Source organism: Notechis scutatus, chromosome 3, assembly GCF_049901735.1.
Source record: "Notechis scutatus isolate UNSWTSFEM ecotype Mainland chromosome 3, rNotScu1.2, whole genome shotgun sequence".
Lineage (NCBI taxonomy): Eukaryota > Metazoa > Chordata > Lepidosauria > Squamata > Elapidae > Notechis > Notechis scutatus.
Genome location: NC_142011.1, coordinates 77,942,255 through 77,963,016, shown reverse-complemented (window position 1 = coordinate 77,963,016; position 20,762 = coordinate 77,942,255). Strand labels below are relative to the sequence as shown.

Below are 20,762 nucleotides of genomic sequence, written 5' to 3'. Positions count from 1 at the left end.
TTTGTTCTTGGGAGCAAGAGATTATCTTTATCACGAATTGGAGATTTAGCATTTCAGTTGCTTGAAACATGACTGTAGAGTTTTCAAATTTTTCTCTTAATCAATAAGATTGAATGATTTTTTTAAAAAAACAATCTCATATAAAAGGGAAAGTTAAGTTGCTAACTTTTTAACCCAATTTCCTGCTTTTCATCTTGATGACATGTGGAAATAAAGTTGTGGCACAGAACTGACCCTTTCTTCAGTCTTCTTCACATAGTCTGAAAACTGTAAAAGGAATGATCCTAAAGCAGAATTTCAGCAGCTCACAGAATCAATAATCGAGCTTATTAAACCCATAATGCAAGAAAGCGCATTTTTACCTATTTGGAAAAAAAATTCACATTTATTTACTGTCAAACAGGTGTTAAACTTTACATTGGATATTAGTGATGGGCTCATTATTAACAGGTTTACACAAAGGGATTTGGGGGAAAAGAGCAAAAAAAGAAAAACCTGAAACAATGTACATTTAATTAGCTCTTTTATCATAAAATAAATTAATTACTAAATATAGGCAGAAGGAATATGGAAGAGTAATATTTATGTTTTCTCTTAGCTTAAAAGGGGCAGGCACCTTCCATTCACTAGTCCACCTTCCCTCCTCCTTCTCCAAAGAAAAGAACAAAAGGGAAATGAATCTTTAGCTAGTGAGTGATTGTTCTTTTTTTTAATCAAATGTGTGCAAGGCCTGGCATAAATTGGCATCTAAGAGAATTCTTCCCATAAAATATGTTTGTTTGGCAGTATCAAGTTTAAGCCATAAGAATAGTCATGTCAAAGCAGACCACTGTTTACAGTGAAAAAGAAGTAGAAAATGGGTAGAGTTTGCATTTTAAACATATTACGGTACTACGGAACCAAGTGTAAGAAGAAACAGCTTGTAGCATATGTGCAACCAAGAGCGTTTCACAATATTTTCTTCAAATCCTTTAAAATTATTTTAATGACAATTATATTTCTGTTTGGACACAAAGGTATTTATTTATTTTACCCTAGCAATAGAACAAAATATAATTTCTTTAGCCATTTTTTTCATGAGAACATTGTACAGTTGAAGAAATATATGAAATAAGGCCTGTGGCTTGATTGCTAGTGGTTAGACATGTTTTCAACCCTTGCCTTAGTGGGAAAGATTTGCCATGAACAGCATACTGGTGCAGAATCTCTCTCCTGCTTTTGCAAGTCTAGTCAGGAATAGTAAGGTACAATAAATTTGTCCCACAGGATTTTGGTGCCTACCTCTTGTATATAATACAATGCAGGCATACAAAAATGATGCAGCCATATTTACAAATTTAGTTCCCAAACTGCTGCTGTAAAATGGCTGGAACACTTTGCATGTATGTATGTGTGTGTGTTTATTTCACAATCTTTTTTTTAAAATGTCAGCAGCAAGATATCTTAAAATACCTTGATGGTATCTCTCTCTCTCTCTCTTTTCTCTTTGTAACAAATAATTCTTTTAGTATACTCTGTGTATATACAAAGCTTTTTTTTTGTTTTATAAAAATTCACAGAACTGAAAGGTCCAGTCAACTCCTTTACATGGGAGAAACCACAGGGACAAGAGAATAGTCACTTCAAGCAGATATGAGGGGGTCTGCATGGAGCCAATTAAGTGTCTGTCTGTTTAATACTTGCATGTGGCCTTCAGGATTCCTTTGCTATGCTATTAAAGGCTTGTCACTAGCTGCATTTGTCCTTCCCTAACGTCCCCTTCAGGAATACATCCTTCCTTGTTAATGGGAATGATATAGCCATCACTGTTCCCTCTGCTGATTTGATAGTACATCTGAAGCGGATGGCCAGCTCCAAGGTTTGGCATACTTTTGTAGTAAATGTCCTCATTTTCGCTTCTCCGGGAGGGAGAGAGATCTTCCTCGATATCAGGACTGCTCTCAAGGTACGGAGAGTCTCTGAGGTTGGGCATACTTGTATAAAGCGAGTCTCTGTTGGGCGATTGGAGGTGGTCTTCCACTTCAGCTGTCAACTGTGACACGTAACTATCGGTTCCTTCCATCTTCACTTTCTTCTGTGGTTGGTACAGAAGAGAGTGAGTCCTTTGAGGAATCAGTGGGGCCTCAAGTTCCTTTTGGTGCAGCTCCAGGCCCGTATTATCACTGTGCATTAAAGATGAAGCATCAGCAACAATGGCATCGTCTTCACTACTGCTCCCACCGATCACAGCTTTGATTGGTAATGTGCGCTCCAGGTTATGGTTCTTGTGGCTGCCTCGCAGGTTGTTGTGCACCAATTCTGAAATGATCATTTTTTCAAATGCGGCATCATTCAGGCTTAGTCCACAGTCTACAACTTGCACACTGTCATTATAGTCTCCATTGCGCAAAGAGTAGCTGTTGTTGAAATTACCATTTAGCGGTAGAGTATCCATGGCACTTGTATCCCTGGCATTGTTCAGTGAATGTCCTGCAACAGAGAAGGGACACCCATGGGTTACTACTTACCCTGGCACTAAAATTCTTATTCTAAGAAAATCTTTAATGTCGTTCAGGACAAAGTTGTACTTGAAAGTGAGACTTGGGACATATCTCCCAAGTGTAAAAGAACTACACACCATATAGAAGAGAGAGAGAATTTTACAAGGTAACACTGTTTTTCCTTGGAGCTTCAGTGATATTTTCAATCAGAAATTTTAAAACAAATGTTAACAGGTTCCAATTTAGGATTCAGTTCTACAATTCTTCCTGCAAGGAAGAGGAAAGTGACTCCATGTCCTTGCATATGAATGCAAAGCAATTCATTCATAAACATTTAATGCGTAAGTACAACGGGAAAAATAAAAGCCACAGAATTTGTCCTAAACAACACTAAATTAAAAATAAATAAAAGGGAAGGAGGGAAGGAGGGAGGGAGGGAGAGAAGGGAGAAGGAAGGAAGGAAGGAAGGAAAGAGAGAAGGAAGGAAGGGGAATCAGGTCACATACAAAACAGAAGGTAAATGCATAACAGTAAATTCACATATTTAGCAAGCAACTACTTTAATATAATATTTCTAACATTTCCTTGTGTCTGTGTGTTTCTTTAGCTGAAGATGGAACAAACAAAAGAATGACCAAAAAATGGACAAATACAGAGACTCTATGTTAAGCACAGACAGCCATCTTTCACACTGAAAGGGACTGAGGCCCACAAGCACCATCCAACACAGGAAAGACAGCAGGTGGAATGACTCACTTTGGACAACTCACATCATGTCTGTCTGCTCAGGCTATCTGGCCTAAGAGTAGCTGATATATAAAAGAAAGTAAAATGATTTATTGTAACAAGATGAAGAATTACTGAGCGTCTCAGCAACTTAGTCAGAGCAAGGGTTCAGCAAATTAGATTACTTGCAATAACAGCTTTTTCCCCACTTTAATGTGCTTTTTTTGGGGGGGAGGGGAAAGGGTTGCATTTCATATTCTCTCTGCCAGGAACAGCCCCAGGCTTCAGAATGTCAAAATTTACCTGCAGCCCTGCAGTTTGCATCAGTCACAGTGACAGAACCGTATGAACCAGTGTCAGTCTATTCAGAGTTAAGCCCACAGACACCATGGGCATATGGAAATCAAAAGCAGAAATGTTAGGGATTTCTCTAAGCATGGGTCACAAAAAATTAACCAAAGAAGAAATATTAGCTGTGGAATGGGAGATTATCAGTCAAAATCAAAACTTTTAACTGCTGAAGAAATGGAGAAATTGGATACATCTGCTGGAAAGATGACACAAAGTTTAGGAAGAGAGACAGAGGGAAAAAAGTGATATAGGAATTTTATGGTGAAATGTTCTTTTTCTGAGGTAAATAAATAAATTCATTTTTTCTAGAGACACATAGACATGTAAACTAAGACATCACAGTGCTTCCCAAACAAAGGAGATAAAAGAAAGTTCTTAAAGAAACTGAATGGCATGGATCATGGAAAGTTAGATGATTTGCTAGTGAGCTGTTGGAAGAATTGCTTTTATTGTTCTAGAGCAGTGTCTGAAACTCTTAAGGAAGAATGAAGTACTGTTGTCTGAATGAAACTGACCACTGTGAAGCTGCTGCATTATATGCAAGGCTTGGAGTAGTTACAGAGAAATAAAAAAAGGCTGTGTGTGCATCTAAAAATGTTTCCAGGTTTTTATTTTCAGCCAGTACTTAAAGCTGCAGCTTAACCAAAGAAAATTCAAAGTTGCTTCTATAACAGATAGAAACACTGGGTTGATGCTTCAGAGATTTTTCTCTCCCTTTAGTTATGGAATACTAATTGAGAAATAAAAAGCTGCAGCTAATCTTACATTACATTGTTTTGCCATTCATGTGTGCTGAATTAGAATAAAAGGTTACAAGTCTTTGAAAAGCTGTAGGCTTTGATTAAACAAGTTTGGTAGGTGGGATAATTTCATATACGTTTTGGGATTATTATTATTTTTTGCAAAAGCTTTATCCATATGGAACATGTGGCATTCATAAGAGAGATCCAATGATGGGCCACATGCCATATTAATTTCCTCCATAAAGGCATTCTCTCTCTCTCTCTCTCTCTTAATAATCCAATTCTTCATACTCTATTAAATAAATATTGAAGCATATTTAATAATCCTTAAAGAATTTTCTGTGATATACTGCAGAGTTAAGCACACTCCAATGCACTTAAGCCAGTTTTAGAGAGGTAACTTTAGATGCCCATGATCAGGTAATTCACTTGAAGTCTTTCCTAGCCTGTAGCAAGATTACTGTGGGAATGTAAAAAAAAAAAAAAAGTCAATTATTAAGCATTTTGCTCAACGGTGCTCTGGTTTTAAGCAGCAAATTATTTCAGCATTGGATATCATCAGTTATCAATAGGGCTTGCTACAGACCTAGTGACTTTTTTGGGTTCTTCCAAAAAAGCAGTACCCATGTACTGTTGAGTGTGGAAATAATTAATTTGGAAATTGTGAACCACTTGCCCGCTGAGTCTACTTCATGACCGCTAGTTATGTTTTAATTGTGCCCATTAAAAATCATGCTGAAAAAATTTACATTTGATAGGCAAAGTTAAGTTTTACTCCCATACTTGTCTCTCTGTAGGTTGCTAGAGGAGAGCATAAGGAAAGTAAGAAAACAGGAGAATGAACACAGAAACTGCAGTTTACTTTAAAAATAAGGAAAATTGACATAACAGGTTTATACGTTTAGTTTTTTTTTTTAAAAAAAGCATGTTATAAAATGTTTAAGACAGGATTTCAATTTACATTAAAAACTACTTATGAAACTAATAATTAATAAAGGTGCATTATTTTATTTTTAAAGGATTCATTACTTTAAAAAACAACTTATTGGCTGGTACAGTACAACAAAGGTACAACACTCTGAAATCCTGATACCTTTGGCTTTTATAGGGAATTAACATCCCTATGACTGATCAGAGCAATGTCAAATTAGGTGACAAATGCTCAGAAGACAGAAGACACACCCTGTCCCAAGCATCTGAGATTAGATCCAGCAATCAGGCTGTATATTCCTCCCAATTCTGCTTTTCTAAGACTAGCCACCATCTGATGACTTTCTTAAGGAAACAAAGCAAAACACAACACAGCAAATCAAAGTGCTCCTATAAAGCTGCACTATACTATAGTTGGCCTCTAAATGTGACTCCGGATGCAGTTTTCCACAGCATGACAGTGCACATGTCAGGATGCCTTTGTGTGAGTTTAATGGTCTAATCAACTCCATAAGCAGATGTTCTCAGCAAGCTTTTGATTCAATTTATATTTCATAGATGTGATACCTCTAAGTGATATATATCTTGAAGATGGGCTCTCGGAGCATGGGGTGTCAGTCCTGCAATAGTATATTAAGATTTATGCCACCTGTGTTAAAAACATGGAGGATTATTGGCAAATACTACTATGGCAAAGGATTAACACTATAATATAGTGCAGTTTTACAAGCCTGGCATTATCAGTAGCATTGGTAGGAGAATAATTCTAAAGGAAACTGTAGCTCCAACCATGTTAAAAGAAAAGGCTTGGAGCAAAGCATACTTTAAAAAAAATGCAAAATCAACATATCCCAAAGTGTGGGCACACCTGGTGAGTTAAACACAGGAGCTGAAGGGGCATTACATACAACGGTTTCAGCGAGTAATGTGTTATAAGGATTGTTAGTGCCGTGCGGTCGAAGAAGAGGGTTTGTTAGTAGGTAATTGCCAGTCACTCCTAAAGCAAAGGAAACAGAAAGAGAGACATCAGCTCTTTCATTTCAGGCTGACAGTTCCAATAATGTGTATTTTTTTTAAAAAAAAAAATCATCACATGTCATGTATATCCCATCAAATTTTTATTCAGCTGAACATTTCTGACTGTATTTGAACTATTAATTTGAAGGGAGAGAATGAAAATATAGTTAGGTTTTGGTAATTCACAGGTGCTGGCCAAATCCCCAAAGTAAACACCTGCTGAGAAATGACATTTGCTAATTTATACAAAATTGCTGTTAACACATGGATAGCAATTAAATACAGAGACCAATGTTCTATTTCAAGAAGTTACAACTTCATGCCTGTAACTTTAACTATGGATAGGCACCAGACTAGATAGATCAAAAATGTGTTAATTGAGAGCAATAGGCAATTCTCCCCTAGCAACAGCCAAGGTTTATCACTAGCATAGTTTAAAACAAAGTTAAGGTAAGCAATGGCAAGCTGCAAGACGCCTATTCCGTTCTATGCAAGGAATACATGCTAAAGGAGAGGTCAAAGGTAAATCATTCATATATTTTACATGTCAAATGGGCTTCATGCTGAACTATTGGTGAGGATTTGTAAAGTCAATTATCTTTAAGTTATCTCTGCTCTCTCTGTAAAAAAGAATCTTCAATCAACACAATGAAAGCTCATACAAAAAGCTCTTCCTGCAATTTCAGTCCTAATGCATCAACACTTTTCAGTAAGCTTCTAATGAAGCAGCCACACATAGCATTACTCGGTAAGAACTCAGCATGTGAAACATTCACACTGATTTTGGATCTGTTACATTAATATTGTTGTCAGAACAGATACAAAGACTCCACTGCTTTGTGGACATGCAAATAAAATTAGGTTGAAAGCGCCTTTTGACTGAGCAGTTTGAAAGTACATGGGGTGGGTGTGGGGGAGACTGGTGTTGTATGACAGACCCAAGATGAGACACAGAGCAGCCCAAAAATGCATATACAAAATTTAAATTGATTAGGTTCTCATTGTGGCAATAGCAGAAGATATTACATTTTAAATATTAATGCTCTTATCACTACTAAAAATATTATTACTCTAGGTAGCAGAAATCCTGGAGTTTGGGGAATTGCTGTACTGTCAGCTTACGTTAATCTTATTTGCAATTTGATTTAATTTATTTGATTTTCCCCCTCCACTGCTTGAGGCTTACTCCAAATATTAACAAAGGCAATCCAAATCCTTTTGTCACTATACTACATATCATAAAATTGCTATTATAAGAACTATGCAGTATGGTTCCAGTTGAATTACATAATTGGCCGTAGTTCTTTGCTACCAGCTTAGACATACTGTTTCCAGTATACTCACCAGATACAGTTGAACCATTAATACCCTGTCTGAGTATGACTCTGTTTTCATTGTAAACTAAAAATCTGGCCCTTATTCTTCTTAATGTTATGGGGTCCATTTCATTGGGATGTTCTCAGAGGATAAGGCAGACTTCAGATTTTGCATTATCTCTGAAACTGTGCCCAAGCAACCAGGTAGCATCAGAAATATAAAACCAATTGAAGCCAAATTACTATTGAACTTGCATATTAAACCATAGCTTGGTTTAACCATGGTGAGCTGAATAAATCTGAATTAACCTAGTGTATCAAACCATGGTTTATGAGTGAAATGGTTGGGTTAGTGTAAAAACATCATAGGTTGTGGGTGAATCATGACTATGAACTGCAAATTAGTACATCTAATTAGTTTTTTTTTCCTTTTATAGAAAAGAAGCGTTACAGGTAGTCCTCAACTTCGAGTAAGCTTAACAATTGTTCAAACTTATAATGGACCTGCCAAAAGCTACTAAGACCTGATTTCAAAGTTACTGTAGATACAACACTCCCGCTATGGTCACAGGAATGGCATTACTTAATGACCAGTGCAATTGCTTAATGATTGCTTCGAAAATAGAAATTGAATAAATAAATAAATGAAACAGGTAAAATTGGTCCATGCTTAACCTGCTTAACTACCTCAATGGTTTATGACTGTAATTCCAGGTTCAATTGGTCATAAATCGAGGACTACCTGTAATACATTCAGTTGGCAATAAATCATTTTACTTTACGAAGTTTCTTTCCAAGGAGAAAGATTAATCTGATAAGAGTCACTGACTCCCTCACATTCTATTATACAGCTTGTCTTTTAATATAGAGCAGGGGTGTCAAACTCACGGCCCATGGGCTGGATGCATCAGGCGCTGGCCACACCCATGCCCAGTTTAGCAAAGGGGAAAAAGTCACAATAAATCACATGACGATGCCATGATGACACAAGTTTGACACCCCTGATATAGAGTATTTTTCTGTTTCCTGTTCCTGATTTTTCTCCCCCCTTCCATTTCCAGTTCACCTTTGTGGCAAGGAAGGGAAGCCAACAAATAATGTATAGCCTAAACTGAAAATAACATCCTTTGTAGAGAACGGAAGGGAGCCTTAGACAATGATTGGGTTGAGATCAGAGAAAAGAAAATATTGCAGTGTCTTAATTCTGCCCAAAAAACAGTGGTTAATTCCTAAAATTTATACATGTTGAGTTGCTTGGTATTACAGCTATGCATAAAGGATCAGTTCATCACTGGAACATTTCACTTTCCCTAAAATGTTCAGTTTGGCTCATTTGGGAGCTGGATCACATCCAGAACTCCATTAACTACTTCCTGTTCTGGAAGATATGCTTGCAGAAATATACAAACCACTTTTAGAATGCTCAGATTGACCAATTCTGGGGGGGAAACAGAATGTTGCAAAGAACGATCACTCCCATTTTGTACATAATTGCTTGGCACCACATTACAATTAGACAAGAAAAACACAGAGCATTGGTTTTGGTGAAGGGAGAGTCATATTTCCTACCAAGGATAATATAGACATTACAGCAAGGGCAAACAATGAAGTATGAAGCTGCAAGGAACTAGAAATCCCTTGTAGGATATATCAGTACTTCACAAAAATTTGAACCCAGGAGTTAGGTTTATAACTGTATACAATATTGGTGAACATTGAGTAGCTTATTAAACCTGATTGTATTTTGTACATTATTCTAGAAAAATTCAAAAACAGCTTTTATTATTATTTTTAAATATAAATATAATAGCATGTACAAACAATGTTCATTGCAATGATCATATGTTTGTGTTTTGTAGCTACAATAATTAACGTAGGCATCTAGAGTTAAGGCACAAGGATGCCAAAATGATGACACATGCATCATGACTCCTTGATATGCAATTATTTAATGATGTCACAATGCAGTTTGCTTTGTTATGATGCACACATCCTCATTTCCTTCTCTTTCTCTCTCAAGAGAAATCTTAATCACTTCATCAAGGAATAGCTATCTAAAAATATTTGCTTTGTGTATACAAATCTCTCTCAAGACAATGAAGAAACATTTGCAAGTATGGAGAATGTTGTTATGGAAACCAACTCTTGCTGAATCGAAGTATGAATGATCCTCTTTCGCACAAGAATCCTCTTTTGGCCTGAAAGAATCTATAAGCAAATGGCAACTTTTTAAATCAATCCAGCTTGTGATTTCTTTGGGAATAGATACTTAGGTTGAAATAGTCATGCTATTTGCCTGATGAAGTGATTAACACACACAAGGACTGTGGTGCAATGGTCAGAATGCAGAATTGCAGGCTAATTCTGCTAACTGCCAGCAACTTACCAGCTCAAAGTTGACTCAGCTTTCCATCCTTTTGAAGTCGGTATGAGTATCATGTTTGTTGGGGGCAATATGCTGACTCTGTAAACTACTTAGGAAGGGCTGTAAAGCACTGTGAAGCAGTATATAAGTCTAAGTGCTATTGCTATTTACTATGCAATGTTCCTGTAATGCTGACCACAATCATGCGCTTATTTTGTAAAATTGAAGTGCATAATTATTATCACCCAATCATTGCCATGGCAGAATTAGACCTGGGCACTGAAAGTTATCCAGTGCTTTTCTGAATGTTCAATTGACAAGAAGGCCCCTTGAAAGAGAATTTTAAAGCTTTAAATTTACAGCAAAACAAAATCCCATTTTGGCTATTTCCAGATGGGATTTTAGTATTCTTTAGTACTGTATGTCTATGTGAACAGGAGTGAAAGCATATAAATATTAAATCTGAGTTAAAGTCATAAAGGATTAATCCAATATCTAAAAAGCAAGCTAGGGGTTTTCTTCCTTCTCTGGGACTGTCATGTGGCAGAGGATTGCTCCACATTCTAAACATGATCAGAACTTTCTTGGAAGGAAAATGAATTTTCAGATGCCTTTTATAGCAAGCGGATGCTAATTTGATTTTACAGGCAAACTGTGTATGGTAATCTAATGCATTTAAAATTTTAGTGGTGGTAGTTCTGTTTCAGTTTTAGAATATATAGGTTAGCAAAGTTTTAAAATTATATTCTTGCTTTTAAGTTAAATTATTGATGAGACTTATTTAAATACGCTTTCCATGAATGTGAATGTCAACTTTCATCCTAAGTAAGGAGATGAAGGAACTGAGTTTTAAATGTATTCAAGGCAAACAGTCTGAGTTACAGTTTTTTTTAAAAACAGTTTTCCGCATATGTGTCTGTTTTTACTTAAATGCTGAGATCTTTAGCCTACAGTAACTTTCCCAATGTACATCTGTTTATTTGGTTTAATTACTGCAATCTAATACCTTTACATTTTTATTTAAAAAATACCATTTATTAAAAAAGTAGAGTGAAATCTATCAAAAAACTGACCTTGATTAAGGGTTGAAGTGCTATTGATATCACCTGAGATAAAGGAAGATTCAGATTGCTTTCTCACAGTATCATTCCACATTCTTCTTATTCGGCTCTGTTAAATGTAAAGAAAATCAGGTGGAACTGTCATATCTCAAACGGCTCCAGAAGACTACTACTGCTCGTTTATTACTAGTCCCCAATCATCTCATGTGATCTCTTATGTAAGCCCTTTTCTTGAACACAATAATACTCGCTTCCAAGTCAATGTGTTTCAGACTATGCTGTTAATTTTCTTTTGCATAGTAAGTTATGCATATTATTAAAATCAGGCTACTGAAAAAGAGCGAGTAGCTATATCGGATATGTTGTTATGTGCTTGGCTTCAAATTAGCTCCTGTAGTTTTAGTGCCTTTTAGGCAGTGTTGAGCTTGTGGCATTTTATTTTCTCTCCAGGTTGACCAAGTCACGTTAAGAGAAGTATGTTGTGGTCCAGTCATGTTCCACTAATCACTTCACAGGGTTGTTGTTGTGGGTAGTATAGGAGCAGGGAGTATTAGGTATGTTTGCCGCCTTAAGTTATGTATGAAAATAATAAAGGCAGAATAAAAAAACATAAAAAAATTGAGGTCTGACATATTAATGTAATTTATGTGTTTTATTAAAGATTCTCTAATCCATGTCATGATTACTTCCCAATACTTCCAGAGCAGCTGAGCTCTAGTATGAAGGAAAGTTAAAGAGTTAAATGTTTGTGAAGCTTCAGTTATGTTTTATATGAGGAAGTTATAATTCATCAGTACTTTTAAAAGGAAAAGAGATTGGATATAGAAATACACAACTATACACACAGACACAGACACATACAGACAGAGAGATTAAATGCAGTGGCCTAGTCCCGTCCTCAAATCTTTTCATCTGCCTGGAAAAAATGTAACATCACAAAAATCTGGGAAAAAACATAATGTAATATAAACATGAGGGCCTTATCCATGAAAATAATTGTGTTTAAATAGAAATGTATCACTAGTTATTGGTGCCCTTCTGAGTTATTGGATTTTATTTCAATACAACCTCCAAGATTTTTTTTAAAAAGGTGTATAAAAAGGTCCTGGAAAAATTGACTTTATGCTTATGCAAAAAGTTGTCTACCATTTTGCTTATGCATTAAATCCACAAACACACTCCAAACACCTTCTTCAAACATAATCAGTTGTCAAATCCCACAAATACATAACAAACATTACTTCAAACAGTGAGATTCTTGTTTGTATTTGGCAACTGCAAATATTCAAAAGTGCATGTATAACATCCAATATGAAGCAGTTCATGCAAGTGATTTTCCAGGAAGTTTTACAACAAAACCTTTACTTTGCATACAAAAATGTTCTTGAAATAAGTATCTAAAAATCTATCAGGAAATATTTTCTGGAACTTTTCTTTACAAAGAGCATACTTATTTGCCTTCTGACCTTTATAAAACTTTATTTTATAAAGTTGCATTCAGTCATTTTCTAAACAGAGAGTAATTATTTAAATCTGTCTGTGGATGGACCTATTAATCATTAAAGAATTTAAAACTAGGTCCACAATTTCCAAGCTTTCAGAAATGTTTGAATTGGGATACATATATGTGTATGTGTGTGTGTATGTGCATGTATGCATCAAGATGTGTCAACAGGGCTGTTATAATGGAAATACAATTAGTGCATCTAAACAGAACATATCTCAACGGGCTGTTTGATAACTAAGATTAATTAAAAGATGCTGTCATTAGAAGTACTGTCAAAATGTTTGTTACCTGAGTGCCAGAGGAATAGCGGGCACTTGTTCGTGTTGTTGATGCTTTTACTGAACTGTGTGGACTCTCTGTGGGTAACCCACCACAGCAATATGAATGTCTGAAGCACTTGCCATACTCCTTGCGTACCTATAAGTGAATAACAATGATTGTAATCGGATACATTTATGTTATCCTTTTTGAAATGTATTGCTATATAATAAAATGAAGCATATAACTGTTTTAGACATTCAATTAAAAAAACATGTACTTAAATTATTTTGTAACATTTATGATATTCAGGGGACGGGTTCAGTACATCCCAAATTATATTCCCAAATATTATAGGAGAAAAATAATGACATCTTCTTAGCTGTAAATATTATTTGGGGGCAAGAGATGTGGCATCTCTCACTCCAGAAATATTTCTTAGGAAAATTAGTGGGCCACCTGCAAATGGCTGGATTTTCCAGTGTTTTCCAGAAAGTTCTGTCTCGAGAATGGTAAATTCTGCACATTTTAAATAGATGATAGACAGACAGACAGACAGATCGATCAATGATTAATTCTTGTTCCCCAAATATAGGTAGTCCTCATTTACTGATTGCAACAGGGATGGTCAACTCTTGGCATAATTTATGTGATCGTAAACTGAAAAATCATGTGATTGTGCCAACTTACATCAATTGCCAGTAGCTGCTGTGATTGTTAAATGTGACCACAACTTGTAACTTCCTGCTGACTTTCCCATTGACTTTCCTTGTTGGAAGCTGTCTGTAAAGGTCTTAAATATTGATCACATGCAACTATAGAAAATGTGAGCCAGTTGCCTAGTATCCAATCATAACCACATACTGTGGAGGATACTGCAATGGCAACAACTTCATACCTTGTTGTAACTCTCATTTTTCAGTGCTAACGTAGCTTCAAATAGTCACTGAATGAGTGATCAGTAATTGTGGACTACCTGTGCTTAATTTTATTGGCTAGTAATTTGGGTAAAAATGCATCAGCTAAATATTTTCTGCTAATACACAGATGATCATTCCACTTATTTTAAGCACTGAGAACATGACAGGATATTGAGGGTTCAAGATAGCATTGAATAGCTTCAAATAGCTTTCTGAATGTATTCTAGTTTAAGTCATTAATCAATGTTTCAAGATATTAAACATGGTTTTTCCTTTTGTATCCCACTGCCTGATGAAGGCAGACATCCCTATGAACATGCTCAAATATTGAAATCATCCAGGCACTTTTCCCTCTGTCACAGCATCTCAGTACCTTTGGCTATAAATCAAGAAATATTTTTTTCTTATGTCTGCATAACATTTTGAGAAATCCCAAACAACAGAGGCCCCTCTAATTATAAGCATATACCTTGTTAGCAATGGAAAGGGTATTTAACTTAAGGAATTTGCTTTTTCAGCTGTTCCTCCTTGTAACCTGCATTGAATTTAATTATGTTTTACTGTCTGCTGTTTTGGTAGGCATTCATTTGATCTTTACATGGTTTTAGATTGCTATTTTATTTTCAGATGTCATTGGTTTTGGCTACACTTTTTCATTTTTCATAGAAAGACAACTAATGCATACAACAGTTAAATATAAACATTATAAGAATATGTGTGTGTGTGTGTGTGAGAGAGAGAGAGAGAGAGAAAGAGAGAGAGAGAGAGAGAGAGAGAGAGAGAGAGAGATTAACGAATATTATTGGGTCCCCAAATGTGCAGACCATGAGAGTTCCATGCCTACAGTGCCAAGGAAGAAGGTTGGCCAGTTGTACTAGTCCCGCTGGTGAACCTTCCACTCAAATATATTCTACAAATAGCTTTTCATACAGACACAGCCAAACAACACTGAACTAAATTTGTGTGGAATATGCATGAACATATCACAACACAAAAGGGAATGAGCCTAATGTAGGCCCCTACTGATTTCAAGGGATGATATATGTTGCTGAGCTCACTGGAACTTCATGTAAAAAATATTAAATACGTCTCGAAGTTCAAAGTAGTTAGTTGTTCAGGAAAACAACTCAAACAAAACTAAAGCCCAGTACTGATAAATAACACGGATATTTCCATGGGCATGCATAACTATCAATTAAAAGATGCTAAGAGCTATAGAATTCTACCCAACAGATCCTCTCATTGTCTTCTCAATATCACTCTCTGAGGCTGATTTTGCCTAATTGTCTGTACTGCAGCAAATATACATTTTCTGTCGGACTGCACATTCCACTGCCATCATTTCTAAATTACAGCTTGCTGAAAACCGAGGTAACAGAACTATCATCTTGTCAGGATTGGAAACATAATCGTTTTCACTTTCCCAATTTTATTTCTCTGCTCAATTTAGTGACCACTAGCAATAACCAAATAAAAAGACTGCATTAGCAACATATAGAAAAGTGGAACAATATCCAGTAACTGAGAATGGAGCTTTTAAACTTCAAATGACAATCTGAATGACATTGGAAGCATGAATAATCTTGACTTACTTTACCTACTTTTCCTACACTTGAATGGCATTTTGTTATGACTTTGTTGTTGGCTTTGCTTACTATAAAAATAAGATACTGCATGTTTCAAAATATTAACATTATAAATATAGCACCCCTTTGTATTTATGATTTTGAAAACAAAAATCCTAATATACTATTCTGAAAGTGTTTTTTTTAAAAGGTAATATTTCATTCTGGCAAATTTATCCTTATAGATGATAATAGCCTGTTTCAGGAAAAAGCAGTATAGAAATGTATATCAAAGTTGCAGTATACAAATTAGATGTCACTAAAATTAAAAACAAATTCTGAAATATTTATTTGATTTTAAATATAAAAAGTTACTTCTATCTTGGAAATGAAAGTATCTTAGTCTTTCCATAAAGAGTATACATATGTGATGTGTATTACAAATAACTAGCTCAGTTACCTCTTTTTAATCTAAAGATTTTAAAGTAATGCAATAATATTCTTGAATCAAGAATCCTCAAATATAACTCTAATGTATTAAAATCTTACTTATGAGTTATTAATTTTTGTCTTGTATTATTTCAAGATTTCTAAATTTAACCTTTTCTCATTTAATTTTTGACACAACTAATTTTTATTGGTGATATAAAATGATCTTTTCCTAGAATGGAAATTATTATTAAGTGTCCAGGTTACTTTGATAAAGCAAATAATATATTCAACTTATCAGAATTTAAAGTCTATGCTACAACCAGCAATTGTTATTTTTATAGATAATTATATTCAACAATATTTTCTATCAGAGCATTATAAAAGAGACATTCTGCTTATACAATATGTGGAAAAAGTAACAGCAGCACTATACCAGTTCCCTTAAATAGCTTGCTGGTAGTCAACTTTTGATAAAAACATTTTTCATGAATTCATATACATACTGATCTAATGAATAACGTCTAGACTGATATATTATTCTACTGGTTTGTTTTTTTCAGATTTCTTATTTAGAGTTTCGCCATGTGGCTCTTGGTTCCCAAAAAATAAAATAAATAAGCTATATGCTAAATATGTAATGCTCATTAAAAATATGCACTTTGTGTGAAAAATTTATACATGCAATCTTTGTGAGAAAAAAATATTTAAATTAAATTTTTGCGCTGATATTTTTTTAATATTCAGTAAGTAGAGATGGAGAAAACCAATGCAAGATTCACATTAATATTTTGATTCTATTATAAAACAATCGATGACTAACAGTCAACAAGAAGACTTTTCCCCCCCTTTTTTTTCCTTTAAATGTGCTCTATAGTTTTTCATGTTTATGATATATATTTAATTATTCACTACAGATAAACATACTGTATATAAATGAAAATGACTCACTTTCTTCTGCAGTGCACAATGAAAGATGAAAATAAACATTCCCTGGAAAGCATTAAATACTGTGAAGAGGTATGCCATCACAATAGTCTCCTCATTGATGTAAAGCAGTCCAAAAGACCATGTTAAACCAAGAAGACATAGGAGAGCAAATGCACCTAGAGCCCAAGACCTGAAAAATAAAATAAAATTAAGCAAGACTACTGAGTTTAAAAAAAAATCACAGCACATTGCAAACTTATGCATTACATTTTCACTTGTCATCTGTTGCTAGGTTTGCATTCAAACATTAAAAAATAGCCTTTCAACTATTAAAGAAGGAAACAGTCCTATTCTTTAGTGAAAGCAGCAGTGGTAGATGAGCCCTTTCTCTTATTCATGACTTGAAAACACACAGTACTATTTTGAAATGCAAAAAATAGAATCCATGATCTTGTAACTTTTTGTTTATCTCTCTGTGTGTGTGTGTGTGTGTTTGTGCATTAAAATATTTAGTCATTAATAGAAGCCAGGGTTTTTTTCTAAATAAATGTCCTTGAAATCTGACATAACATGCAAAAGGGTATATGGCAGTTCAGTAGCCTATAACCAGAAGCTCAAAAACTCTGCTAAACTAAGACTATATCTTCTAACTTTCATAGGAAATTATCTTACTGAATGTGGTTAAGTATGTGGATTTAGCCTCAATATAAAATCTTTAAAGGATTTCATAATGAATAGTTTCAGGGAAAGAAAAAAGGAAAGAAATAAAGAAATAAATCGCAGAGGACAGCACAGAATGAAAAGGAAAAGGGGATTTATTCATTGCATTCCACATCTAACTAATGATCTTACTTGATAAATGGCTTATTATCTTCATAGCTAGAAAGCATTATAAGCAGAAAAGAGAAACAAAATTATTAGACAGAAATTTAATTTGAAATGAATAAAAAAGCATTTTAGTAAAGTTCATACAAAAATTAGTTAAAAGGAGAGAATTCAAAGTGCAGATGCAAGCAATTTAAAATAATAAAGGCATTTAAGAATTGAAAATAGTTTAGCAAATTAGATATTTAGATTCATTAAAATTAGGGACAATCCAGGAAATTGTCCAAATTTTCAAGGTTTTTTTCAATCTTTTTTTCTTTTTCTTTTTTCTAAAGTCATGCTTTAAATTTGTTAATATAGGGTTCTATCTTACCCAGGTAAGTCCGTATTATAGTAGCCATCACAAACACGGTAATTACTGGTGTAGATGAGAAGACAAAAAGAGGAAGAAAAGGAAGAAAAGAGAGAGATGCTAAAGATTAGCTCTCTCTCTCTCTTAACATGCAACATGCAATGAAGTTGATATTGTGACCTATCTAAGCAATATCTAGTTTGCAATGTTAGGTATCTTGCAAATTTATCCTTGTCACATTCTATTTTCAAAGACAATTTAAAAACCCAGTCTGCAGCACAATTGCTTGGAACTTATTAGAGGCTTGCTTCTTATGATAAAATTTATTCAGCCCTCCAGCATCAGTCTAATACAATAACCTAGCCTGAAATAACCCAATGACTTAAACAGAAAAAAAGCTGGAATAGGCAACACAAGACTGAAGTGATTTTAACTAGAAAACTTCAAATCAACTGCTATTCTTCTAACCATAGAAACACCATGGATTGAAGCTGAAAGTGCAGATTTATGTTGCCTAGCTCAGCCCTAAAGAGTGATCCACCACTGTCAGTTTTGTTACATTAAACATTCTTTCAATTTCTTGAAAAGACAGCATTAAGATAAAAATAATCGTTTATTAAATTAGCATGAAAAGGAACAGATAACCATCAAGATAGGCAGAGTGATAGGGATAAACGCTCTTAGGAGATCAGAATTATGACGGGGGAGACTGCTGAGAACCCCCTAACTGCTGAGAATAATTTAACAAAACAAACCCAGCAGAACAACATCAGCCGTGCAGAGAGGAATGCAATTTCGAGGGGCATTTTAAATGCAGATGAAATGACTGTGCTGTTCTGGAATTTCAGTCAGGCAACCAAACCAACGCCTTTGACCACCATGCCAAGGAGAAGTTATTTAATTTCAACCTTGTCTGTAACATTAGAGCAACAAATGTGTTGAAAGCAGAGCTGGTGTTGTTCATTTCTAACTGACATTTGTGGTTCCTGGGAGAGAAAGCCATGTGTTCCTAATGGAGGGGAGCTTTCAATCAGCTGAAACAATCAGACAAATAATCACAGTTTTGGATCTGAACACATAGCACTTACTTAATGTTTTCCAACCTGCTAGAGTCTGGTTTCAAAGTGTTTGAGTGCTTCACCATTTTGCACAGTGTGATCACCAGGAAGATAAGATTCAGCTGTCAAAACAGATACAAATGAAATTAAACTACTTCAAGAAACAGATTGATTAATGACGATACTCCAGACTAAACAAAAAAGAGGAAAAGCTATCATTCCCCAAACTATTGTGTGACTGAGTAGTCTCAGAAAAATAGCTTCAACAAAAGATTAGATCAATGGTAAAAAAAAAAAATCCAGCAAATATGCTTTTCAGATAACCTCTTGTATTCTTTCCAATGTAAATCAAATCGGTTGAATCCTTGTTTAAAGTTTTAGTTTAGTATATTTATTATAATATATACAATGCCTAGTTTAAAATGTTACATTATGCAATGATAGTAATAAAAAAATAAAATAAAAACAAACCAGCGTATTTAAATATGCTTCTACAACTCTACCCTTTTTTATCACTTAAGGTACTTAAGGCTATATGAATAAGAAAAAAAAAATCTCTTGCAGATGAGAAAATCTTTTATCCAAAATTAACTGCAACAGTATTTTTTACTTTTCCTAACAATTTGTTTTCTGCCTTTTTTTGTATGTGTTGGTAATACAAAAGTAATAATTAAACACAATTCTGATATATCCACAACAAATTATATAAAAATAAAATATAAATTAAAAATATTATAGGTAAATTGAAATAAACAAATCCTCTTCCAATTATGTATAGTTGCTTTTTCTCTCCTGAGCCACCTATTTAATTTGTTCCTACAGTGAAAATTATAAAATTATTTCTGAATCCCATATAAAATTGGCCAATAAAATCTTTAAAATACTAAATAACAAAAAAAAAAAAACGAAGTATAGAATAGAAAGATAATAAGGCAATAATTTTAGCCTGATGTTGGGTGTCATAGTTCATCATCAAATAACTTCAGTTACAAATAATTCATCTAATGGATAGATAATCACAAAGTTAATTTTAGCCCCTCCCCCACTTTTACAGGAATAAATAATAACCCATGACTCCCTTCTGCTTCCCTGAACAACCTACAGAACAAATGATGGGGTCCTTTGCATTCTATAAATTTCTTAGAAATTATTTCATTAACTTTTTCAATGCCGGATTATTAATGAATATGCACTCTTCATGAAATTAAAATGTATCCACCAAAGAATAATAGATTACAAATTCCAAATAATATATCTTCTATTTTTCTACTTTAATGTCTATTTGACACAGGTCTATTTCCTGAAATAGGAGGACTGAGATCTAGTCATTCTATCTTTTTCCACATAAAACTATTATTGTCAGGCTTGGAAAAGGTAAATATATTATTCCTAGGCTACTTAATCAAACTCTTATCATCCCATTCCCATTGTCTTGCAATGGGAATTGTGGTGTTTTCATGGTGTAACTGGTCTTCTTTCTACCTTGCAAAATGGTTTTATAATTTACACTGATTAGAATTGCTCATATTTTATGTGTATTGATATTCATATTGCCTGTGTTAAGTTACTGGCTCTAATGGGGAGAGAAATTACAACCAAGGGGCCAATATTTAGGTCTTCCGGTCTTGGCTGCCTCTTGGGAACTGAACCCTTGGTTGATACAAAAAAAAAAAAAAAAAAGCTAGTAGAAATGATCAGCCGACATTTTGGCAACAATGAAATTTAAAGCTGCGGTTGATGCAAGTATTTATATTAATCACATTGTATGAGGTTGTCCCTTGTTTTCATGGATTAAAGTATACATGATTTAGGTCAGGGTAGTAGGGTTTTTGTTTGTTTGTTGTAAAGGCCAATCAGAGAATATTGTGGGGCCAATCAGAGAATATTGTGAGTTTTAATAGTGCCAGCATTACTAAGTGGGTATAAATG

The 20,762-nt window shown here is 34.5% G+C and overlaps 1 protein-coding gene across 20 annotated transcripts in view; it reads right to left on the bottom strand.

The window, feature by feature from the left end:
* Positions 1 to 365: 365 nt before the first annotated feature.
* The window catches only part of ADGRL2 (adhesion G protein-coupled receptor L2), a 381,557-nt gene continuing 361,160 nt past the window's right edge, over positions 366 to 20,762 (bottom strand). For 8 of the 20 annotated variants that reach the window (XM_087960527.1, XM_087960529.1, XM_087960530.1 and 5 more), the window contains 5 exons: positions 18,864 to 18,955; positions 16,620 to 16,788; positions 12,785 to 12,913; positions 11,002 to 11,098; positions 366 to 2,469 (listed from right to left, as the gene is read on the bottom strand). In XM_087960527.1, the coding sequence (XP_087816653.1) occupies positions 1,715 to 2,469; positions 11,002 to 11,098; positions 12,785 to 12,913; positions 16,620 to 16,788; positions 18,864 to 18,955 (1,242 nt within the window). In that variant the 3' untranslated portion in view covers positions 366 to 1,714. Of the gene's footprint in view, positions 2,470 to 3,236; positions 3,290 to 5,049; positions 5,102 to 5,797; positions 5,880 to 6,098; positions 6,228 to 11,001; positions 11,099 to 12,784; positions 12,914 to 16,619; positions 16,789 to 17,450; positions 17,478 to 17,796; positions 17,842 to 18,863; positions 18,956 to 20,762 lie in introns of all 20 variants that reach the window. The other 12 variants (XM_087960523.1, XM_087960525.1, XM_026678433.2 and 9 more) reach the window with 6 other exon arrangements.